This window comes from Cydia strobilella, chromosome 7 (assembly GCF_947568885.1).
Source record: "Cydia strobilella chromosome 7, ilCydStro3.1, whole genome shotgun sequence".
Taxonomy (NCBI): Eukaryota; Metazoa; Arthropoda; class Insecta; order Lepidoptera; family Tortricidae; genus Cydia; species Cydia strobilella.
The window spans coordinates 9,630,003-9,655,689 of record NC_086047.1 but is presented as its reverse complement, the minus strand read 5'-3'; the positions used below and the strand labels follow the sequence as shown (position 1 = coordinate 9,655,689).

The following is a 25,687-nucleotide window of genomic DNA, read 5'->3' as shown; positions in this document are numbered from 1 at the left end:
AGTCTCTTGGGGGGTTTGGTGGTGTAGAGCTGAATTTGTAATGAAGCTCTTCCGGGACTTAAGCCTTGCAGCAACTGGTTTGTGGTCGTGCAGTGGGTGACGCGGGTCGCGTAATTGTTTTTCTCGCTCCACAGCCACGGCTACGCCTCTGCGTATGTCCGGCGGTGCAATTCCACTCAGTTGGTATAGGTGGTCACGTTTGGTGGGTTTTAGGCATCCAGTTATTAGGCGGCAGGACTCGTTGAGAGCTATGTCAACCTGGGCAGCATGTGTAGAATTATTCCAAACTGGGCATGCATATTCCGCAGCAGAGAAGCTGAGTGCGAGAGCCGTTGTGCGTAGGGTATGTGGGGTTGCCCCCCACGTGGTCCCGGTGATGCGTCGCAAGATGTTGTTCCTCGCCGCCACTTTTTGCTTGGTGTTGAGGCAGTGAGTTTTGTAGGTCAGTGAACGGTCCAGCGTCACCCCTAAGTATTTGGGGGCGGCAGTGTTTTCCAGCCGGCTGCCTTCCCAAACGATGTTCAGCTGTCTGGTGGCCTGGCTGTTTCTTAGGTGGAACGCACAAACCTGTGTTTTAGGTGGGTTCGGTTTAAGCTGATTTTCTTTATAGTACAGTGACAAGTTCGCCAACCCTTCCGCCAGGCGATTCTATATGTCTGAGACACCGAGCTACTAGGAGACCTGCATCTTCTGTCCTCTGACCGACTTCGAGATCGGCCACAATTTTTATTATCATGCCCACATGGCGGCCGAGACAGCTTTTCCACAGTCACTTTCAGTGTTTTCACCTCAGCACTCAAGTTGTCCAGTTGCAGCTGAAACGAATCCTTACTTTCTTTATCTTTCTTTATGAGTTCCATTACTCTATCTGCGGCATTTCCTACTTCTTCTAGACTCCTGTCATCACGCGCAGCTACTAGAAAAAGCTGTGCTTGTATTGGCAATTGCCTGAGGCCGAAATACTTTATTTCTTCATCTGATGTACCATACGGAGCGATTGATTTCAAATATTGCATAAATATAGATGGTCTCATATCACCTATCTCTGCATCGAGTAACCTTACTATAGACATCTTGATCTGAAAAATAAATAAAAATATTTGAAAAAGGTTACTCAATCAACAAAATGACCGTTCTCCTTGCTTACCTACAGGTTTTATATTTGTGATTGGCGTAAAAGTTACCTACCTAAAGCTAATTCAATAATTAATTCAAATCCAATAATCATTTGATTGTTTGTTTCTATATAAAGATCTTTTATGCCTACCCAGATTCTAAAGGCAATTCAAAGTTTGTTCATCTGTTTATGAATACTATACCGGAACAATATTACCTACCTAGGTAAACCTCGAAAAAATGAATCGAAAATAATAATCAATTTAGGTCTATCAATTTTACGTTAAATCACCCACGGTATGCTTTAATTAAACCAAGCCCTGCAACAAAATGGACACTCGCGTTTCCAGACAACAAAGGTTTGTCTGAAACAACAACTTGGCGAACAATAATGTTGGAGGTAGATACAAATTACAATATTAATAATGTCAGTGAAAAATAAACGTGAATTTGTTTATGGTTCGCGAGCGTAAGGCCTCATTCTCACGAGCGCTTTTTCAAAGCGCGTTAAAAAAGCGCTTCACCGCCATCGTGTGAATAAAGAGAAAGAATATTCATATAAAATTTGGGCAGCATAGGATTTATCGTAACGATTTAACGGTGCGGTCCTTTTTCATAGTTTTGTTGAACGCGTGTGTGGCAAATTGTTGCATATTTTTTGACTCCATCGGTGATCGTTGCAATTTTTATTTGATAATAATTGTCGATTTCAACTGCAGTTTTATTGTAATGTGTAGATGACGGTGCATGATCGCTCAGTTCGTAAATTGTGTCACTAAAAATATATATACATACGAGTATTAGGTATATCAAAGAGGATATAATAGGATAGAGTGGTACTGTCATAGTAAATTTTGTAACCAAAGTAAATTCACTGCCATCTATCGACACACTTTAAAACTAAAAATTAAGATTTATAGAAATACGATAAAATGTATTAAAATATGGATAAATGTTTTTTTATTTTATTTGCATTAATTATTTTTATGATTTTTACCCATGTTCTTATACTGATATGCGTTAAAATTGTTAAATAACAAAGCGCCATCTGATCGAGAATCAAATTTTCGTGATTTTCGAGGCACGTTTTTTCCTTAGGCTGTATCCATCTATTACGGAGCCAGCCATATCAGAGCTCACGCTCGTAACTAGCTAGGGTCGCCGTTGCCGATTACGGCATGGATAGCTAATATATATATTACGGAGTTATATCTATCTTTGGGTATATGCAGTCTAAAATCGCTAAGATTTTTCGTTATGTGTGTGGCCAGCTTTGTACATGTAGACCATAACATGTAATGCCAGCTTTAGAAATATATTTTTTTTAAATTATCTCAATAAATGTATTAATTAACCGACTTCAAGATTTCAAAGGAGGAGGTTCTCAATTCGGTTGTATGTTTTTTTTTTATGTTTGTTACTCCATAACTCCGTCATTTCTGGACCGATTTTGAAAATTCTTTTTTTGATTGTAAGTATATACATACAGATTGGTCCCGTTTTTGTCAAAAAGCAGTTCTGATGATGGGATCCATGAGGAATCGAGGGAACTCCTCAAATGTTAAAGGCATACATAGAGTGATTTTAGTATTTTCATCAACAAATCAAGCACTTACATTTAAAAAAGTGACATTTGATGAAGTGGAACTGCTGATGATGATCAAAACGGAACTCTTCAATGACGCATAGTTCACGTTTGGCGATTTGTCCTCTTCGTTATGTTTGTTAAGCAAGTTAGGTTTTCAAGAAACATTTTTGTCAAGCTCGAGTTCTGATGATGGGATCCATAAGGAATCGAGGGAACTCCTCAAATGTGAAAGGCATACATATAGTGATTTTAGTATTTTCATCAACAAATCAAGCACTTACATTTAAAAAAGTGACATTTGATGAAGTGGAACTGCTGATGGTGATCAAAACGGAACTCTTCAATGACGCATAGTTCACGTTTGGCGATTTGTCCTCTTCGTTATGTTTGTTAAGCAAGTTAGGTTTTCAAGAAACATTTTTGTCAAGCTCGAGTTCTGATGATGGGATCCATAAGGAATCGAGGGAACTCCTCAAATGTGAAAGGCATACATATAGTGATTTTTGTATTTTTATAAACAAATCCAGCACTTCCATTTGAAAAAGTGACATTTGATGAAGTGGAACTGCTGATGATGATCAGAACGGAACTCTTCAATGACGCATAGTTCACGTTTGGCGATTTGTCCTCTTCGTTATGTTTGTTAAGCAAGTTAGGTTTTCAAGAAACATTTTTGTCAAGCTCGAGTTCTGATGATGGGATCCATGAGGAATCGAGGGAACTCCTCAAATGTGAAAGGCATACATATAGTGATTTTTGTATTTTTATAAACAAATCCAGCGCTTCCATTTTAAAAAGTGACATTTGATGAAGTGGAACTGCTGATGGTGATCAGAAAGGAACTCTTCAATGACGCATAGTTCACGTTTGACGATTTGTCCTCTTCGTTATGTTTGTTAAGCAAGTTAGGTTTTCAAGAAACATTTTTGTCAAGCTCGAGTTCTGATGATGGGATCCATGAGGAATCGAGGGAACTCCTCAAATGTGAAAGGCATACATATAGTGATTTTTGTATTTTTATAAACAAATCCAGCACTTCCATTTTAAAAAGTGACATTTGATGAAGTGGAACTGCTGATGATGATCAGAATGGAACTCTTTAATGACGCATAGTTTACGTTTGGCGATTTGTCCTCTTCTTTATGTTTGTTAAGCAACTTAAGTTTTTAAGACATAATTTTGTCAAGCTTGAGTTCTGATGATGAGACCCACGAGGAACCGAGGGAACTCCTCAAATATGAAAGACATACATATAGTGATTTTTGTTTTTTTATCAACAAATCCAGCATTTACATTTATAAAAGTGACATTTGATGAAATGTTAACTGCTGATAATAATCAGAATGGAACTCTTCAATGACACATAGTTCACGTTTGGCGATTTGTTCTCTTCCTTATTGACCCAGACCTAAACTTGGACCCGGACTCGGACCCGGACCCGGGTCTGAACATGGACCGCAACTCGGACCCGGACCGAACTCTGACTCAAACTTGGACCCGGACAGCCGGACACGGACCCGGACTCTGATCCGGACCCGGAAATGCTACTAGAAAAGTGGGTTAGGTGGGTGGTTGGGTTTTGAACTGCGATTCTCATAGAACAGAACTGCTATCAGAAAAGTAGGTTAGGTTAGAGCTGTGACCCTTACAGAAACGAAATGCTATCAGAAAAGTAGGTTAGGTTAGGTTAGAACTGCGACCCTTAAAGAAACGAAATGCTACTAGAAAAGTGGGTGGTTTTACCTCCTTTTCTACATTATTAGGCAAAAGATGATGTCTTTTTCATTTCATTGTCTGGAATCTAAGAGTGCACCATCAACAATAAGTGAACTTTCAGCGGCATCCCCCATTGAAGTCAGTTTTTTTTTCTTAAAAATTATTAAATTTAGGTGGATGGACGAAAGACGACGATGTGCCGCTGGAGACCCGTATCAACCAGCACAAGGCGGTGCTCAGTGAAGGCGTTTTGGACCCGCAGTCTACTATATTGGCTATCTTCCCCTCGCCTATGATGTATGCTGGACCTACTGAGGTACAACCAAAAATATTATACTTGCGCTGTTTTCGCATGCATGTGTTGACAGGAAACTGCTTGACAGGAAAGTGAGCCCATCTTGGGACAAAAAATTTCAGTGTCATTATTTTTTTTCGAACATAACACCAACTTTTTATTACTTCATTATGGAAGAAATGGTAAAATAAGTATCTTTTGTTATGTATAATTTTTCTCTAAGATCAACCATTATGGAGATAGACGGGGTAGTAATCGTCAGTTTTTAAAGGCGTTAGGAACTTGAGGCAATATAGGTGAGACGACGAACAAAGCGAGGAGGTGTGTTAGGTTGACCGCAATCAAACAGTGTACCGAACCGACATGTTATTGTCAGTTACAACCTCTCCTATCTCCATAATTATTGACCCTAGAGAAATATGTTACATGACAAAATATACTTAATATGACATTTCTTACACGAGTTACGCGACAAAATAATAAAAATTTGGTGTTATGTTGGCAAATAAATGACACTGAAATTTGCTAAGAGTGGCCCCCCTTTCCTATACTCTAACCGAAAAGTGGAAAACTCACTGTCTCGGGCGAGACTCGAACTTGCGACTCTGGGATATCAGCCCGCCGCTCTACCAACTAAGCTACCGAGGCTTACCCCTTTAAAAATCTGTAATATTTATTCAATGAGTACAGATTGATTGTATTCCGCAGGTGCAATGGCACGCCAAGTGCCGCATGAACGCGGGCGCCAACCACTACATAGTCGGGCGGGACCCGGCGGGCCTCCCGCACCCGGCCGGCGGCGGCGACCTGTACGACCCGCGCTACGGCGCCATGGTGCTCAAGATGGCGCCCGGCCTTAACGATCTCGAGGTGACACTCATATCCTAGCAAACTACAAGCGGGCTATTATTAGCATTATAATTATATCCCACCTAACTAGTCGTGCATATTAAACATTTTACAGGGTATGGCGACCAGACCATAATTATATACATATAATTAGTATGAAAAAGTTATAATCTAAAAATTTCATAATTTTAAAAAGTTGCTGAATACATGTTGGTCAGTTTGAGGCGTACAGCCTCCAGTTTAATTTAATGCTCCTGTTACAGGAAACTATATATTTTAAACTGTATATATTTTTAGTGACACAATGCAACGCAAATAATTAAAATATAGGTAGGCAATTTACCCAATCAGTAATCATTTAGAAATAGTTTTGATTAATTAAAATAGTTTTGAAGATAATCGAAATTAAACTATCGTGAGACATATTTTTAGTCGCTTAAAAAATTTCACTCACTATTATTTTTAGTCGTTTAAAAAAAAGCGACCACCGAATAATTTTGAAGATAGTGTATTTTTTTTTAAATTAAGTAACAAGCATTGTAAACGCAACAATTTGTATTTAGCTCATGGCACACCCCACATGGCGACCTTACCATTAATTAAACCATTGCTCAGATCATCCCGTTCCGCGTGGCGGCGTACGACACGTCCGTGGGTAAAATGGCGTTCTTCGATCCCACACGGAAAGAGGACTTCGACTTCATATCTGGAACTCGGATGCGAGGTAACTATAGTAAAATAAGTAAAAACTGGCCTAAACCTAACAGTGGAGCTACAACAAACAGGTGCAATTCTATTTAATAATAGGTTCCTGGCCACCATCAACCACCATTTTATTGGTAGTTTTTTTTATACCATGTCGGTGGCAATCAAGCATACGGCCCGCCTGATGGTAAGCCGTGACCGTAACCTATGGACGCCTGCAACACCAGAGATATTACATGCGCGTTGCCGACCCTTTAAAAACCTGTTTTATAACTGAAATATTTTATTTTACGTTTCGGTGTCTACTATTCCTCCTCAACCCACGAAAGTAGCAACGGCTGACTTTCACGAGGCTTCATTATGGTACTTTTCCCTTAATCGCTTTACGACTTATCTCCTGGGAAGAAATTGTCCATAAAAATCTTATGTTTAGCATATCTTAATCTATGTCTGTTTTTTTTTTCTTCAGGTCTTGCAAAGACTGGAAAGGAGCCACCCAAAGGTTTCATGGCGCCATCTGCATGGAGAGTCCTTGCTGAATATTATCAGTCGCTCAAAGCTAAAATGGACACCAACTAAGTTTCTTCCGCCCTAATTAGTCATAGATATATCGAAATTTTGACCAAATAAATGAGCTTAAGCTCATTATCAAATCAGCTAACGATTTATTGGCTAAGTAATAATGCAAAGAATGATTAGAAAACTTATCATTCAAAGAGCCTAATGCATAATGTTCTTTTTTTAAATTAATGCTGCTAATAGTAATGATAGTTATTAATACGAATATAAGCCCTTTGACATCTCTTTCCATCAATTCTTGCGCTTGGTTTAAAAGCGATAGAAAAGGATTTATCGTAAAATGGACCTTAACGTCTGCCATCTTGCGTACGTTATTTCAAAATAACGTGGCACTCCCTGACTTAGAAAGATAGGCGGGAGGTCGGAATGAAAAATATAGTATTTAGTTGCGTAAGTAGAAAGGAGTACATCTATATATAATGTTATAATGGGTATCTTATTTAAGAAATTAGCCTTGCATATACCGAATACGCTTTAGACTTGAAAATTTTATTTACGTAAGATATTACGTGAATAAAATTTTCAAGTCTAAAGCCGGGTTGAAAAGATTCTAAAAATTAAATTTTATTTTGGTGTTGTCTATTAGAATAGGTTTCTTAGCCATTAGTGTAGTTGTTCATTCCAATTTCTTCCGATTGAATCAAGATACTTATATTATAGGTATTTTTACATGTACTTAAGTATTAAAAATGTTGTGGTTTTTTGTTGTTTGTTTTGATAAGTGTTGTGCATTCCGATTACAGTGTATTCAAAATATGTTTTCTACTCTTTACAAGTTTACATTCCGTAAATGACTTCGTATTGGAGTAAAATTATTGTACATTTATTTCTTCCTGCCATATTTTTTTATTACAATGCTTGTATTTGTAGCGTACTCATAAAGTACTATTTTTTATTTTATTTCAAGTCAATCAAATTATTTTGAGTATTTTATTACTTTACTTATAGGTAAGATTATTTAAAAATAGCTATTTTATTGTTTGACGGAACGTTGATGTTTAAGATGTTTAAATAATGTAATTTAATATGGTGCTTTAAAATCTTATAAATATATGAAATAAATGTGACCGTGTTTCTTTTTATTTTGTCATTATCACATTATATTATAATAGTATAATGAATTTAATGCCGCTGACACATTCATTTTCTACCTTGTTTTAATAATCATAGAGTAAATATTACAAGAATCTAACGGGCGGTAAAGGTAGGTATTTTAAGTATTTATTTATTTATTATTCAAATTAGTTACACAGCATTACAGAATTACTACCAAGGCACTGTGAAATACAAAACAAATAAAAATACAAATACAAAGATACAATACCCTACGAGAAAACACAAAAAATTAAGTATTTAAGATTTAAGATTTGGGCGACGACATAACAGCGTGGCTCCGTTGCGTCGTCTGACTTGGCATTAAAAATTGGCATTTGGCTTGGGGTTTAAGTATTGACATTAGTTTATTTGTATTAAAATAATAGCATCAAACCATCTCGAGCACAAACTAACTTTAAAGTAGGAATATGTATGTTCGATAGGCGATATTTTGGAAGAGAATTTTATCGAGCGAGCGTTACGAGTACTTACCTCTGTGAAATCGTGAAATCCATTAGTATCTTTTCTAATTTAAAACTTAACCTCTTATAAGCCAATAAGGGTGGCAGAAATTATACCAAAATTGAACCCTATCACTTTGAAACAAAGATCAAAATCATGTGGAAAATATATTCCCTCTGCCTTATAAAGGCTAACTATAACAACAATACGCTATACTACCTTATACTTCCGCTCGATGAAATTAGGTTCTAAAACTCATCCAACAGTAGGTATCATTATTAACCTTTTGGACGCCAATGACCGATATATACGCACTGTAGGTTCATCGGTCATAGACCTACGTGCATATGCATAAAGTTCAATTTCAGTTTTGACACTTCGGTGACAATGCGTCTGGATGACTGCTTTTGTGTTTGAGACTGCGTCGAAAAGGTTAAATCAGTGACGATTAAATAATTATCTCCAATTCTCCATTTCGGGTAACAACAACAAAAAATGATAAGCCGATGTGACGAACTGTATTGTACTGTCAGAGAACTCAGAGACAAGAATAAAAAAACCGGCCAAGTGCGAGTCGGACTCGCGCACGAAGGGTTCCGTACCATTACGGAAAAAAACAGCAAAAAAATCACGTTTGTTGTATGGGAGCCCCATTTAAATATTTATATTATTCTGCTTTTAGTATTTGTTGTTATAGCGGCAACAGAAATACATCATCTGTGAAAATTTCAACTGTCTAGCTATCACGGTTCATGAGATACAGCCTGGTAACAGACAGCCAGACCGACAGCGGAGTCTTAGTAATAGGGTTCCGTTTTTACCCTTTGGGTACGGAACCCTAAAAATAAGGATTGCTAATCTCTGTAAACATTTGCCATCCCTACATTTATTGTAGATTACGACGGCACGATCACGCCGGTTTCATATATATTTATGGCTCCTTGACGCTCTTGAAAACGCCATAAATTCGAAGAAAATTAACAAGTTTTAGATTATAAGTGGGGGTCAACACATTATCGGGTTCTGAAGCTTTAGTGACGCCATCTATAAAATAGTACATTATGATACAAGTGTGCTAAGTTGATCATTACACACGAGGCGATATTGTGCGCGCGAGCTGTAAGCGAGCGCGCAATAAGAAAGCCGATGTGTGTAATGACCAATGCACACGCGTTTCATACGACGTTTTTCAACACACTTGCGAGAAAAGAAAAAGAAACTCATATTAATCAAATTTTAACAGTTAGTATTGTGTGTTGCATCTATCATACTGCCGGCCGCCCCTCGCCCCGGCCGCAGGCGGCGCGGCGGGCGGGCCGGCCGGGCCGCGCAGGCGCGAGGAGCGCGCCGGTGCCCGCTAGTCCGACCAATTAAGACGATTCTCGCTGATTTGGCCTTGAGCGTCTCAGCGTCTCTGTACCCGCACCCCGCTCACTGCGATCGTACGTGAATTTCGTCTCGGTGCGGCGACTGCGGCGGAACGAGGTTCAAAGAATAACCTACAACCCAGAGGCGCGCGGCATTTGGCGCTATACCTCGTATTTGTGTATCTTTTGCAGATATTTTGTTGTTTGAGTATGAGTAGATCATGCGTGTAGTGGAGGTCGTAAATTATAATAAAAATATATTCCTTTATGCATTATACTTTACAAGCCTCAATTAGTTAATTTGTGTTTTATCTGTTTCTTACAAATAAATACCTAAGTCAAATCGACGGATTAAGATTTATAGCTAAAGCTTGGTATGTACTAAATTGAGGCGTACAGTGCGTTTATTTTATACAGTTTTTTTGTTATCCGTAATAAATAAATATAAATAATGCCATTAACAGTTAACTTATAAAATTAAAGTACCTACTAGCTTCATATACTACTACAAATGTGTTATTTTTCAAAGTTCGAAGTTTTCTCAATCATTACGTAGGAATATCATCAATATTAGGGTTCCGTACCTCAAAAGGAAAAAATGAGCAGTCAAGCGTGAGTCGGACTTAATTATTTAGTTTTTGATCCAACCCCTACGGGTTTATTAAAGACATTTCATGCACGTTTCACATAAAAAATAAATTGTTTAATTTGAGTAATGTACGGAACCCTTGGAACGCGACTCCGACTCGCACTTGGCCGGTTTTTATTACAAGCGCGCCACAACGAAATCAGCGCTTTGCAGTCATTTATTTTTTTAGTGGTTAACGGCTATGTATAATGAACCCCTGTGGACGTCAGCTGCCGCTCCGTTGATGGGTTGAGGAATGGCAGCCACCGAAACACGCAAAAAAAATTGTTATCGCCTCCCGCTTGATACTGTGTCAGATGATAGTTTAGATGCTATTGTGAATTAAAAAAATGGTCAGCCGGTTGTATCTCGGTGGACCGTCAGCTGGTCACATGAACATGTAAAAAAATCTTTTCAGTCATCGCATCCCATTTCATACTTTGTCAGATGGTAGTTTAGATGATATTGTTAATAAAACAAATCGTCGGCCGGTTGTATCGCGGTGGAAAGACCGTCAGCTATTAAAACATTATTGTTAGTTTAAAAATAATTTTAATTGATTTAGCCGTTTAGTAAAAATAACCAAAGTTAGCCGCAAAATGGCCTGTTTTAATAATAAAAATAATAATTAAAATAATTTATAATTTTATTACGGTAAAACTATAAATATCAGGAAATAAGTTAAATTTTATAAATGAAGATTCATATATATTTTTTTCATAATTTTTTGTTTACCCATTTAGAAGACATAATACACCAAGTTCAATGAAATAATTACTGAAATCCAGAAGGAGATACAAATAATAATAAAATAATAAAATTTATATAGTTTTATATAATACATTATTCAAAACGTAAAACTTGAATGACATTATAATATGTCGGTTAGAAAACATTTATTTATTTATTTCAAATGAAGTTTTCTCAAACATACGTATATTATAGTATAATATATACGGATATTATCATTACATTCATTGTAATAGACCGCAAAATACTGTGTTGCGCTCGCTAATGCGCGTCGCAACCAAATCAGCGCTCTGCAGTTATTTATTCTTTGGCCACAATAACTCCGATATTATAGCACTTTGCTTGTGCATAAGCGAACATAGTGCAAGGAAGGCACGGAGCGACGAGCGACACAGCCTCCTCGTCTCAAAGCTGGCACACGACTGCCGGCCACGCCATTTTCAGGCTGCATGCGCATGAAATGTGGAAAAACGTTCGATTTCTTAAGAAAATATTTTTTGATTAAGAAAAGCTATGTTGCATTTGTAGAACCTGTTAAAACATTTTTGTTAGTTTAAAAATAATTTTAATCGATTAAGCCGTTTAGAAGTTATAAGCAAAGTTAGCCGCAAAACGGCCTGTCGTGTTATTTTTTTTTCGGTGAAACTACAAATTTCAGGAAAAAAGTCAAATGTTGTGATTGTTGTCCATAGAGTAAACATGCATATATATTTTTTTCATAAGTTTTGGTTGACTCATTTAGAAGTTATAAGCTCTAAAAAGTAACAGTTTTTGCCCAAAAACTGCGCGAAGCGCCTTAAAAAAGGCTCCCTTTCCGTGCATATTATTAGCAATCAGTTAGCTTCTTGACTCAGTCGGATAATATAATGAAAAAGCACGAGTGGAATAATACACTGAAAGAGCACGCGTGTTTAATATCTAGGATTATGAGCCAAAAATCGGTGGAATAAAAACGTCGTTTTGAGCAAGTGTGTTGAAAATCTCTTTTCATCACACTCGCTCAGTAAATGTGGAATTGCACGCAGGCTTAGCGGGAACTATATTAGAAAAAGCATTTTCCCTAGGGAGTTATGAAGTTTCTAGTATTATAATTAACAGTTTTTGTCTTTATACTTGATTTTTGTATCGCAAGTGTGATGAAAAACATTGTGTGTAACTCGGGGCGTAAAAATATTGCACTCGAGTCTATAAATCGCACATGCTGCACAATGTAGGTACTATTTCACCTCAATAGCTCGTAAAGGCTCGTACCTTGAAACCCTCGTAACGCTCAAGATTCCACATTTAGAACCGCTCGTTATACTCGTTGTTCAATTTTGGAGTTTCGCTTGCTTGGGTATCATTGTAAAAGAAATGTCTACTATGTCGCAGGATCGTCACTTGCGCATTCAGATCACTTATTTTTCTAATCTCTGTTCGTACGAAATAATTACCATAATAACATCACCTAATTCTCAAGCTATTATCAAACTTACAGCACAATAGATAAGTCACTTGTTTACCAATACCAAGGTCAAGTAACTCGCGTTCAATTCAGTGTGGACCTGGTTTTGATAAGGTACGGACGTAGCGATGGTTGCGCTGGTGTGTGTGAAACGTGTTTTGAGTCAATGTGCTGGTAAAACTAGTTTAAGATGCATGTCTCATTATCCTATTGATGAACATGTGTTTGGATTATCTAGTGAGCAGCAACAGGTATGTGAAAAACAATTTAGGTAAACAGTTTATTCATTAAAAGTCATTGCTCGTAATAAATTAAGTTGATAACTTAGTACCTATAGGCAGCCGATAGATAAAGTACCTACATACAGCACTAACACTTAAATTTCAGATGAAATAAATACGTTTTACACTACTTTAGATAGGTATATATTTTATAAATCCAAAAGCTATGTATATTAAATACCTATGTTTTGGTAGTTACCGAATTTACAAATGAATACTTTCCTACTTGAAAAGGAATAGCAATATCTGTAAAACAAACATTTTGCGTCACCATTGCTTAGGCGTATGACATTTATCGAGACGCGCGGCAGCGTGTCTCCAAGTTCAAAAAAAGAGATCTCAATTATTTTTCCGGCGAAGTCAACAACAACGCATATTCTTAATATTGAACATGGCTCTCATTTCACATATAATATATGTTTTTATTAGATAGATTATACTAGAAGGCTTTTCTATAAGAATTAAGAAGTTCCATTCTATGTAATATGGCTTATAAAATAAATAAGATAAAAAAAAGAAGTTCCACAGTCTTCACTTCACTAGTCATATATAGGCACGGAAAAATAGCTTCTCGTGAAACCGCTTTTGTTATTATTATTATTATCGATTGTTGTTTATTAAATCATTTTACGGTTTAGACTCACTTGTTTTAGTCACTCGCGCGACATGTTTCGGAGAGCCTAGGTCTCCTTTCTCAAGCACTAATAGTGCGAGCAGCGTTCACGACGACCGTGTGTTGCGTACTGCCGCTGCCGCGCGCCGCGTCGCTCGCTGCGCGCGGGCCGAGAAAACCGGTTGGGGGAGGTCTTGCGCTATCGTTGTAGGCGGGCACAGTGGTGTGTTTGGGTTTGGGTCACCTAACACTTGTAGCGCCACACAGCACGAACTCACTATGTCCACTACACTGTCACAACACTCACCGGCATTCTGCTGAGGAGTCACAGGCTTCCATGCTGGCGGCACAGCCCAGCCGCTATCCCGATTGAAATTAGGGCGCCGCCCAATCTCGATCGCTTCACGTATTTTACGTGGTACGTAGCATTTTTCTCGTACCAGTAATCTCGCCTTGTCAAACCGAAGATAGTGCGACGCGCCTGTATCTAGGGCGTGCTCTGCCACTGCGGAGTTGCTGCATTCCATCTTCTTAACACTCCGTATGTGTTCTAACAGTCTAGTGGACACGTTGCGTCCGGTTTCTCCTATGTAGGATTTACCGCAGTCGCATGGTATCTCGTAGACGCCCGGGTTACCCAGCGGATCCTTGTCCTTTGGAGAGCGCAGCACATTTCTAATCTTTACATGAGGACGGAAAATTGTCGCGCGAGTGACTAAAACAAGTGAGTCTAAACCGTAAAATGATTTAATATTAGTATGTCTCACAACAGTTTAAATTCGATCGATTGTTGTTATTTCTTTTTGATGAACGTTACCTTCTCTTCTTAGGAGTTTCACAAAACAGTAGACTATAGGTATGTATAGGTAGGTACATACCTAAAAGTCCTATTAGCTCCAAACAAAATATACCTAGTTAACCGAGAGCTCTACGCTGCACTACCAACGCTATCTGGCAGAATCTAGTATAAATTAAAACTGGGAGTCTTTATTATATTACGAAATAAATAAATAAATATAACCCATAAAAGTATAGATAGGTGCACGGGAATCATTGCAGTAATTGCCACAACCTGAATCGTGGGGATCTGAATCTCAAATAATTACCAGAATATCTGGGAGACCGAGCTTTGCACGGAAAACATATTTAAACACTCAAATGCGCATTTTCCCAGGGATAAGACAGCTAGATCGACGCCCTCAAAAACCCCCATATAGCAAATTTCATCAAAATCGTTAGAGCCGTTTCCGAGATCCCCGAAATATATAGGTAAATATACAAGAGTTGCTTGTTTAAAGGTATAAGATTAGTAAGCTCCTTAACTTATTCATGGTAAATTTCACATTTATTTTATTTTATACTTGCACAACATATTTTTTAAAGTCGAAATTTTACTTTCACTTATTGTTATAGCTGCGACAAGCGCTCTTCGATTTCGCCCAAAAGGAATTAGCACCAAAGGCAGCTGAAATCGACAAGAATAATTCATTCTCAGAACTAAGGGAATTTTGGAAGAAACTAGGCAATTTGGGAGTTTTAGGCGAGTACTATACTTTTTAAAACAAAGAAGCGTATAGTCGTTCGTTTTGTAGCTGGCCCCGAACGGCTAATCCTTTGTCTATTGTTAAGTAAAACCGCACGTGCTTACTACCTGCAAAAAAGGGTCGGTCATTGGCGTATAATTCTAATTGGCACTTGAGCACGGCCTAGTCCAACGCTCAAAAAACCAGTGTAAGTGCGCTCTCCGATAACGTGCTTTTGTGACGCAGCTTGATGACACATTTTAGACTGCTTCTGTAGCGTTCGACTCGCCGGCACTCAGTAACCGTAATGGACCACACAAGAAAACGCACATTATTTTTCCATTTGTTCGTTTTGAATATTATTGCAATTTCTATAGGAGTTGATATTTCAATAAACGGTTAAAGTGATCAAACCTTTTTTTAGGCAGGTAATATTAAGTAGCACGTGCGGTGTAACTTACAATCGACTATGAGTTAGCCGTAAATGCCAGCTTGAAAACTAAACTAAAGACGATACCTACGAAATGTTTTTGAATGATTCACGGTTAGTTTCACTAGACTTATATTGACCGGGATATAGACCGTGATTACCTTTTGTATTGTTTGTTGCATGTAACTGCGTCGCAATATCGGGAGCTCATAAACAATACAAAAGGTAATCACGGTCTATATCCCGGTCAATATAAGAGGATATAATAAGATAGAGCGGTACTGTCATAGTAAATTTTGTAAATTCACTGCCATCTATCGACATACTTTAAAACTAAAAATGAAGATTTATAAAAATACGTTAAAATGTATTTAAATATGGATAAATGATTTTTTTATTTGCATTAATTATTTTTATATGATTTTGAACCATGTTCTTTCACTGTTATGCGTTAAAATTATAAATAACAAACGAAACCGTCAACGCCCTCTATACGAGAGTAGGCCGAAACTAGTGGCGCCCTCTGATCGAGAGTCAAATTTTCGTGATTTTCGAGGCACGTTTTTTCCTTAGACTGTATCCATCTATTACGGAGTTATATCTATCTTTGCCTACGGTTTGACGCGTTGTCTTGTGACCTATTATTTTTCAGGAATTACGGCCAGTCCTGATTATGGCGGCACAGGCGGGAAATATTCCGACCACTGCGTTATTATGGAAGAACTTTCCAGGTAAATCCGTCACCATAACATTAATAATAATAACACAGTTATACCTACCTACTTCCCTTTAATGTTGATCTGTACATCTGTACTTATAGTAGGTACGGCCAAGAGTAAAAATATGGGTGCATACAACTTACTTAAAAAATATGTCCCATAGTTTAGTTAGCTATGTATGTAGTTTGAGTATGATAAGTGCACCCATATTTTTACACTTGACTGAACCTACATGCTTTTAATAATTTACAGAGCTGCAGGTGGCATCGCGCTATCGTACGGAGCCCATTCCAACCTGTGCGTCAACCAAATCAACAGAAATGGCACACATGAGCAGAAAAGCAAATATTTACCTAAAGTGAGTATCCTGTACGGCCTGTACCTAAGCGGTCGACTGCTCTGTATGACCAAAGAGGATATAATAAGATAGAGCGGTACGTCATAGTAGATTTTGTAACCACAGTAAATTCACTGCCATCTATCGACACACTTTAAAACTTAAAATGAATATTTATAAAAATACGATAAAATGTATTTAAATATGGATAAATGATTTTTTTAATTGCATTAATTATTTGTATGATTTTAACCCATGTTCTTTCACTGATATGCGTTAAAATTGTTAAATAACAAACGAAACCGTCAACGCCATCTATACGACAGTAGGCTAAAGCTAGTAGCGCCCTCTGATCGAGAATCAAATTTTCTTGATTTTCGAGGCACGTTTTTTCCTTAGACTGTATCCATCTATTACGGAGTTATATCTATCTTTGGTATGACCAAGCGACATCAACGCGTCCTCGTCTTGTTGAATCGCAATACAAACACATATGAAGAGACCCTTTAATTGAGACCTTTATTTTATGAATTATTAAACACAACTTTATATGGAAATTGCTATTATCACATATTTTCAGCTATGCTCGGGTGAACACATAGGCGCGCTGGCCATGTCGGAGCCCGGCGCCGGCAGCGACGTCGTCTCCATGAAGTTGCGAGCCGATAAGAAAGGCGACTACTACGTACTCAACGGAAACAAGTTCTGGATTACTAATGGGCCGGACGCTGACGTTTTAGTGGTAACGTGTGACATATGTACAGCTTAAGCTGCATAGAATTGACGCAAACAAGGTTATATTTCAATGCCATATAAGTCCAAGGGGGGTCCAGTTATATGTGCACTGCTCATCTAGGTACGGAAATCTCCAGAGTATAAAGATCAGATTGAATCTATCAGAATACCTGCCATCGTTATGTTGTGTAGACGCAATAGGAATAGGCGTTCGGTTCTGCCTAAGGGTTCTCGAGTGCGCCAATACTTACAGCTAACCTCTCTTGCTCTTCAATTGTTTTTGCAAAACTTTCCCTGCCTTTACAGCATGAAAGTAGAACGTGTGTGCGAGTTCATCTACAAACTTTCTTTTTCCAGGTATATGCTAAAACCGACACAACTACAGCCAAGCCGCAGCACGGCATAACGGCATTTTTAATAGAAAAGGACTTCCCCGGATTCACCACTGCCCAAAAATTGGATAAATTAGGAATGCGCGGCTCTAACACATGCGAGTTGGTGTTCGAAGACTGTAAGGTGAGAATTTTAACACTATTTATTTAGCTGTTTAAATATAATGTTTGTTCATCATCATCATCGGCTTGCGTACCCAAACCGCCAGGACTTAAGTTAAACTGAATAACGGGGGACCTTGTGTTGCGATTTTGGAAAGTGTATTGATTCTAGATTCTAGTCGAGTTAAGCCTGCCACATCACGATAGGTACGTTTTAATGTTATTGGTCCCTGACAGTTTTTATTCTATCCATGATCAGTTGCAAGTTGTAACTGATGGTGAAGACTGTTCAGAATTTGTCAGTTAAAGCTGAACGTAGATGGCCCCCGTTTATAGAAAAGCCATTCGGTAAACAAGTTAAAGGCCAGTCAATTTCGCAAGAGCTGGGTATCCTAGCAGACCCTGGACACGTTTATAATGTAAAACATGGAAAATGTAAAAAATGTAGGAAAACAAAAAGGTCGCAAGTATCACAGTTGCCACTTCTTAAGCGCATACGTTCACAATATTCGAATGTTTTATCCAGATTCGTCTATTTCAGGTACCAGCCTCGAACATTCTAGGCAAGCTGAACAAGGGTGTGTACGTTCTCATGTCTGGTCTAGACCTGGAGCGCTTAGTACTAGCCGCTGGGCCCGTCGGGCTCATGCAGGCCGCTATTGACGCGGCATTCGAGTACGCGCACACGAGGAAACAGTTCGGACGGAATATTGGCGAGTTCCAGTTGATGCAGGTAAAATTCACAAGCATAAATGCAGTTTTCAAACATTTGTTGCTGTCGGGGCTTTCTCGAATAGGCGTGTACCATTGATTGAGAACTTCTGAATGAAGACATCGTTAACCACACTTAGAACACCATGGATAACATGGATCTACATCCATGTCACTACCATGTTTACTACGGGCTTTACCTACCTACGTAAAAAATAAACTGTATCCATATACTTAGGTACTATGAAGGCAATAAACAGCAAGGACTGAATAAATATATTTGTGTGGTTGAGAACCAGTTCATCACAAAGAAAGATGGCGTTCCTGGTTCCTGTTCTTACTTTTTTTCTGGCACAGACGACGGACCTTTAACAAACACAATGTTTCAGGGCAAAATGGCCGACATGTACACAACACTAAGCGCGTGCCGCAACTACCTGTACAACGTGGCCCGGGCCTGCGACGAGGGCCACATTAACAGTAAGGACTGCGCCGGAGTCATTCTTTATTGTGCGGAGAAGGCCACGCAAGTTGCGCTAGACGCCATACAGATACTGGGTAAGTTTGAATTTGAACCTTATGCAAGGACATAATAAGATCTATTATCTGCCTATATAACTGGCCTTGCTACGAGGGCCACGTGAACAGCAAGGACTGCGCTAGAATCGTCCTCTACTGCGCGGAGAAAGCCACGCAAGTTGCGCTAGACGCCATTCAGATACTGGGTGAGTTTGAATCTTATTGCAACAAAATAAGATCTACCATCTGCCTGTAAACAGGAAAAATATAAAACTTTGTCAAATTCTTGTGCTCACATACGAAGATTGTATAATGGATAGTATATAAAAACGCAATTCATGAATAATACAAGAATAGACTTGTTTAATTCTATAACACTTTAAACTCTCGCGTTTTGTACACATAATTAATGTCATTAAATGAAATTAATAATGAAATTTAATTGCGTTAGACCCGTTATTGACATTAATTCTGTTTAATTATCTATATGGAATCTGTAATAAATTAAATAGGTAAATAATAACTTTCAGGCATCTAGGCATATTGCCTACAAAAAAATGTGTTTTAACCCAATAACTAAATGGTATCCTTTTAATTGTGCAGGTGGCAATGGGTACATTAATGATTACCCTACTGGAAGAATTCTAAGGGACGCCAAGCTTTATGAAATTGGTGCTGGGACTTCGGAAGTCAGAAGAATGTTGATTGGCCGAGCTTTGAACAATGAATATAAATAAACACTGTTTTGTTAATAATAAATTTTATATCAAAATGTTGTTTTAACTTTGTATAATATTTCATTTGATGATTGGAGTTATTTAACAATAAGTATGTATACAAGTTTTTGTCACAGCTATAAACAATGTAAATAATGTAGAAAAAAAAATGTCACATACTGCTACTAACACTGTAGGTCTTGCTCAAATTACTAAAAAAGTCTTAATCAAGTTATGTCCACCAAAAGCTAACTGAAAAACTTACAGATAGTGACTCCACAAAATGCCACCACTTAGGTGGAATATACAATAACTGCCCAGGCCGCAATATGCAATAATAGGGCTTAGCATCTTTGTATTTAGGATAACTTTCCAAATCAGGCTTTCTAGGATCTACTCTTGCTGTATTACTGAGTAATTCATGTTCATGAGGGTACAATAATTCTGAATCTTTAGGAGAAAACAAAAAGATCTGCTTTTCACCCACAACTTGCGCTAATAGGTTTCTTTTAGGGTCATGGTGAAGAGGAGACACAGTTCCTTTAGGGCCGTACCAAGCCATGATATCCACGGGATCATTGCTATCAGAAAAGCAACAATATTCTGGTTCTGTTATATCATTCTTTAGCTCTGGAACTTGATCAAACAACTGATACTGAGCCAAGTAACCTGTGCTCCCATCTGAATTATATATGTGGTTGTTTATAAATTCTTCAACTGTCATGAGTTTTTGTGTCCAATCAGATTCTGTGTATTCTCTTCCAATTTCTATTGCAACTGTTCTCAATCCAGCTAACTTTATCAAATAGGTTTGATCTTGCCATTTCGACAATGCAGGCCAATGACTTATGCAGTTGTCTAAAATAACAGGCTTCTCTGCTAAGATATGGTTTTCAAAAAAGTGTTCCATGCTTGGACGGTCTAATATCTCTAATGAAGTAGCCTTATATTCTTTTACTGAGGTCTTTGGACTACTTGGTAACTTAATAGCTTTGATTATATGTGATTGTGCATAGATTTCATTTAGATAAGATGCACAGTTATGGAGTAACTTTGGTTCTTTTTCCAATGGACAGCCAAAAATTATACCATGATCTATTATTTTTAAGGATTCTCTAAGTACATTTTCTGTAAGTTCTTCTGAGAACTTGATATGGGCTAGGAGCTTTAAATATGATGCTATTGTTATAGTTCTTCGTAAGAATGGCTTCACATCTTTCCAATTTCCGACGTTTATTTGCTCATGCATGTAGTCAAGTATTGCTTGAATTTGTATCATATCTGATTTTTCTATTGCCTTGGTATCAATAAGTAAATCTTTCAATGTTGCCCTACAAGCTAAACTTAGCTCTTGAAGCTCAGTTATTGATATATTTACCTTTAAGTCATCGAGTTTTTGCAGAACATCGTTTAGCGGTGGCATTGTAGTCTCAGTCAAAAGTAGAATATTCCACAAAATATGAAGTTTAGCGGTAATATTTTAATAAACACACAACAAACTAAGTACCACTGCTGTTTGACTGCTGTTATTTTGTTAGTTTTGACCACAGATTATTAACTAGTTACTTCGTGTTTTGACAGTGACTTTTTGTGACTGGAGCTGTTCGAGATCAGTAAAAAAACTACTCAGAAATTAGGGCTCAAGTTATATTCATTCAGACCCATTTTATTGCAATGAATACGCAGTAAAGTGTAACAATAAATATGTGATTAAACACGATTCATTTCAAATTATCCATTTAATCGAAAAACGCTGTGATATCCCGCGAACTTCTCGAGAAACAACTTTTCGATTTGGCCTTGACCTTTTAGCAAAATAAAACTAATTTGTCTATGGTTATGGTTAATCATATGACTTTCGCACGTGATCTGTCAGATTATTCTATTTACTTTGCGAAAGTGTTACAAAAAAGATAAAATTAATCCATTATGTTTCCGTAAAACGAGTTATTTGATACGCAAGATGTCAGGTGCATCGAGTCACGATGTCACCGTGATGTATAAAAGTTGCATGTGACGCAATGGCATTGTTCAAAAAACTATTTTCTAGAAAGAGAAAACTCGACGGCCACCGTGAATCACGAGACTGGGGCAGGTACGTCAGAGTGAATGCTTTTCATTCATGTAAATCTATTTCTGAGTATCGTGGCATGTGGATTTGTTTGACGCACGGATCGCGGACCGCTGCCGGTCGCGCGGAGGGCACTTTGTGGACCTTCGTGCAGTGCGGGAGGCTTGGCTGACGCACGCGAAGCTGGCAGAGCGGCATCAGCGAGCATGTGACATCGCCGACTGTGCGGGGCGCGCGGGCTGGCCGCCGCGTCACTGCCGGGAGGGGCAACACCGAAACTCGATCATTGTTTACATGCCGACTAGTACACCACCACATTCCACTCGGCGCGGTCGATCGCCTCTCGTCGTTTACGTTACGATCTGCATTTAAAGTGAAATCTATGCCAAAATTGCATTTCTTTCAGTAAATGTGATACATTGTTTTTTTTAGTGATAACAGTTGTTGATTATACAGAAGTGAGCTCATATAACAAGCGAATATGAAATAAAATGAAAATTAGGTAATTTGATTGCTTGTTGTTTTGATTAGTTCTTAACTGGCTGCCAATCTGGTTAGGTCTGGAATAAAAGGATTCATGTTTGTCTTGCCATTGTGCTAGAGTAGTCTGAGGCAGTGTGAGCTTGCTATTATGTTATTTTATTGTCTTTTGGATATAGGATTGCAACAAAGGTTGCTTTCTAATATGATCTGGTGTTATATCCTGGCTAGTTTTTGGTTAAAAACTTTCGTTTGGTTTACATGTGTAAGTGGTTGTGCCATATGAATGTTTATTAAGTGATTGATAAAAATATGCTAATATTTATCAATCTCTAATGCTTGACAGTGCTTAAAAGTAATACTGTTGAAAACATGTTTTCTTTCATTAAATCTGTCAAAAACAAAGTGACACTAATGCTTGTTGAGAATCTTCTAGGGGAAAGTTTTTTGTTAGTTCCATATTAAATGTAAGATATGACATTAAATGTTATCCATTATGAACTTTCTTACAATCAGGTGAAGCTATATCTTGAATGATAAAAGCTAAGTGAATAACGGTTCTGCATAGTGTAATTTTTAATTTAAATATTCAGAAAGTTTATAATGTCTAAATAAGATTATTGATATGTAATTTTAGTTAGAATGAGTAGCAATAACATTTCTTAAAGCAGCGGTTCTCAAACTTTTTTTGTGATGGAGCCCCAAAATATTAATTTTTCGTTTTCGTCACTGTGTACCAGAGCAGATATACCTATAACACAGCTGGTTTTTTTCTTATTGTAGTGTATTGAAATATGAGGGTACCCCTACAAAACCAGTCTGGATTTGTCAGGTACGTAAGCACATGTGCTCTCCCGAATTTCGGTGATAATATTGCGATATAATAGTGGCGACGAGGCAAATCGGTAGTAAAAGCGTGTATTAGACTGTGTTAGTGACTTTTTGTGAAGTTGTAAGTGCAAAGTGCAAAAAAATGGGTATTAAATTTGGTGAATTTGATATGGGTCATGGCTGCTGGGAAAACTACATTACAAGGTTTGAATTCTGTTTAAGTGCAAATGATATTGTGGATGACGTCAAGAAGAAGGCGAATTTGTTGGCGGTGTGTGGCTCTCAACTATTTGACTTAATAGTTTCTTTGTCATCTCCGATAAGTATAGGGGACATAACCTATAAACAAATTTTGATATTTTTGAAGGCTCATTTCCACCCCACACCTAATGAGATTGTAGAATCTTTTAAGTTTCACTCAAGAAATCAAGAAGAGGGGGAGAAGGTTAGAGATTATGTGGCAAATTTAAGGAAAATGAGTATTCATTGCAATTTTACAGACTTAGACCGAACTTTACGAGATCGGTTGGTATGTGGTATTAGGAGCAAAGAGGTTCAAAGGAAATTGTTACAATGTGAGAAGCTGACATTTACTCAAGCAACTGAGATAGCATTTTCACATGAGAGTGCCACATTTGATTCCAGTATTATTGTAGTGCCAGGACCATCTAAACCAAATGTGGAGGTAGATGAACCCATGGAAGTAAACAAAATCACTAACAAAAAGGTTGACAAACAGAATAAACCATGCTTCAGGTGTGGTAGGCAACACAGAGGAGAGTGCAGATTCCGTTGGAGTAGATGTAATGCGTGTGGCAGAACTGGCCACATTGAGGCAGTCTGTCTTACAAAAAATAAACAGGATGATGGACATAAATCAAATTGTAATGGATTATATGCAAATGTAAACAATGTTAGAGAAAATAAAGTTGACCCCATTATGGTAAAGGTGTCAATTGAGGGGTCTATTATTGACATGGAAGTTGATACGGGATGTGCATTTACTCTAATTTCTGAAGTGACAGCCAGACTCATTTGGAAAGGGAAATTACCTGTATTAGAGGAAGATGATATTGCATTGACTACATGGACAGATAGCCAATTAAGAATATTGGGGAAAATTCAAGTGCAAGCTTCTTTTAAGGGTTTACAAAATAATCTTATAATGTATATAGCCAGAGGTAACGGACCCAGCCTCTTAGGGCGAAATTGGTTTCAGCCATTCGGCATACGGGTTCAAGGAGTCATGCATCTGAAAATAAACAGCGAGGAAATTAAAGGGCTCCTACAGACATATAGCGATGTTTTTCAGGAAGGTTTGGGAAAGTATAAAGGCCCATTAGTGAAGATTACACCGAGAGAAGGAGCGGTGCCCAAGTTTTTGAAAAGTAGACCCATTCCTTTTGCTTTGAGGGAAAGAGTAATTAAGGAAATAGACAGACTAGTAGAGGAAGGAGTTTTGGAGCCAATTGCACACTCCGAGTGGGCTACCCCTATAGTACCAGTTCTGAAACCGAATGGTAATGTAAGGCTTTGTGGTGACTATAGGTCTACAGTAAATATGGTGACCGACACTGATACATATCCTCTGCCTACTCTAGATGAGGCTTTCACAGCCATACAGGGTGGCACGATTTTCAGCAAAATTGATTTGGAAAGGGCATACACTCAAGTTAGTGTGGACGAGGCAACAGCACAGCTATTAACAATAAATACACCGAAAGGCCTTTATAAAATGAAACGTCTAGCTTTTGGGGTTAAAGCGTGTCCAGGCATCTTTCAAAGACTAATGTCTTCCTTGCTTACAGGAATAAGGGGGATAGCTGTGTTACTAGATGATATTGTTATAAGTGGCACAGATGTTGCTGAGCATAACTCCAGGTTAGAAATGGTCTTAAAGAAATTACAAGAAGCTGGCCTAAGGGTAAACAAGGAAAAGTGTAATTTTGCAGTAAGAAGTGTGAAATTTTTAGGATTCCTCATTGATGAATGTGGTATACATCCTTGTGAAGATAAAATACATGCAATTGAGGGTACACCGGCCCCAAGTAATGTAAAAGAGCTCCAAGCTTTCTTAGGATTGCTTAATTTTTATGATCGGTTTTTACCACACAAAGCTAATATTGCTGAACCGCTGTATAAGTTGTTAAATAAAGATGTGAAATGGCAGTGGACTATACAGCATCAGAAGGCATTTGAAAAGTTGCGCAAGATGTTGTCGAGTACTGACACTCTAGTCCATTACGATGTGAATAAAGAGATAAGGATGTCTTGTGATGCGTCACAATTTGGCTTGGGCGCTGTTTTGGAACACGTGATGAAAGATGGATCTGTCAGACCGGTTATGTTTGCTTCAAGGACCATGAATGTTCATGAGAGGAATTATGGTCAGATAGACAAAGAGGCAGCAGCTATAGTATTTGGTCTTAAGAAATTCCACCAGTTTATTAGTGGCCGGAAGATTACGATCAGAACCGATCATAAACCGTTATTGGGGTTGTTTGAACCTAAAAAACCCATTCCTAATGTCATATCTCCGAGAATGCTTCGCTGGGCCTTGCTGTTGAACTCCTATGATTACTCCATACAATATGTGGAAGGTAAAAAACTAGGAAACGCTGATGCTTTAAGCA

At 38.0% G+C, this 25,687-nt stretch overlaps 4 protein-coding genes and 1 non-coding gene across 6 annotated transcripts in view; 3 read left to right on the top strand and 2 right to left on the bottom strand.

The window, feature by feature from the left end:
• The window catches only part of LOC134743059 (bifunctional 3'-phosphoadenosine 5'-phosphosulfate synthase), a 37,311-nt gene extending 30,092 nt beyond the window's left edge, over positions 1–7,219 (top strand). For both annotated transcript variants that reach the window (XM_063676340.1, XM_063676339.1), the window contains exons 11-14: positions 4,594–4,736; positions 5,424–5,585; positions 6,180–6,288; positions 6,739–7,219. In XM_063676340.1, coding sequence (XP_063532410.1) covers positions 4,594–4,736; positions 5,424–5,585; positions 6,180–6,288; positions 6,739–6,848 — 524 coding nt within the window. In that variant the 3' untranslated portion in view covers positions 6,849–7,219. The remainder of the gene's footprint in view (positions 1–4,593; positions 4,737–5,423; positions 5,586–6,179; positions 6,289–6,738) is intronic.
• Trnai-gau (transfer RNA isoleucine (anticodon GAU)) lies at positions 5,292–5,363 on the bottom strand. The gene has a single exon. It is a non-coding gene; the product is annotated as a tRNA-Ile (tRNA).
• Positions 7,220–12,676: 5,457 nt separating the features above from the next.
• Positions 12,677–19,731, top strand: LOC134743099 (isovaleryl-CoA dehydrogenase, mitochondrial). The gene is made up of 9 exons (XM_063676423.1): positions 12,677–12,845; positions 14,902–15,028; positions 16,094–16,172; positions 16,413–16,518; positions 17,078–17,239; positions 17,590–17,748; positions 18,268–18,459; positions 18,827–18,995; positions 19,560–19,731. The coding sequence occupies exons 1-9, from the start codon at positions 12,723–12,725 to the stop codon at positions 19,691–19,693; spliced, it is 1,251 nt and encodes a 416-aa protein (XP_063532493.1). The 5' UTR covers positions 12,677–12,722; the 3' UTR covers positions 19,694–19,731.
• Positions 19,732–19,764: 33 nt separating this feature from the next.
• On the bottom strand, positions 19,765–21,192 carry LOC134743102 (bifunctional peptidase and arginyl-hydroxylase JMJD5). Its single transcript, XM_063676428.1, has one exon. It carries the CDS (start codon positions 21,093–21,095, stop codon positions 19,905–19,907), a length of 1,191 nt encoding a protein of 396 aa, XP_063532498.1. The 5' UTR covers positions 21,096–21,192; the 3' UTR covers positions 19,765–19,904.
• Positions 21,193–21,525: 333 nt separating this feature from the next.
• LOC134743058 (folliculin-interacting protein 2) overlaps positions 21,526–25,687 on the top strand; it is a 43,545-nt gene continuing 39,383 nt past the window's right edge. The window contains exon 1 of the mRNA XM_063676338.1: positions 21,526–21,767. Within this exon, the coding sequence (XP_063532408.1) occupies positions 21,694–21,767 (74 nt within the window). The 5' untranslated portion in view covers positions 21,526–21,693. The remainder of the gene's footprint in view (positions 21,768–25,687) is intronic.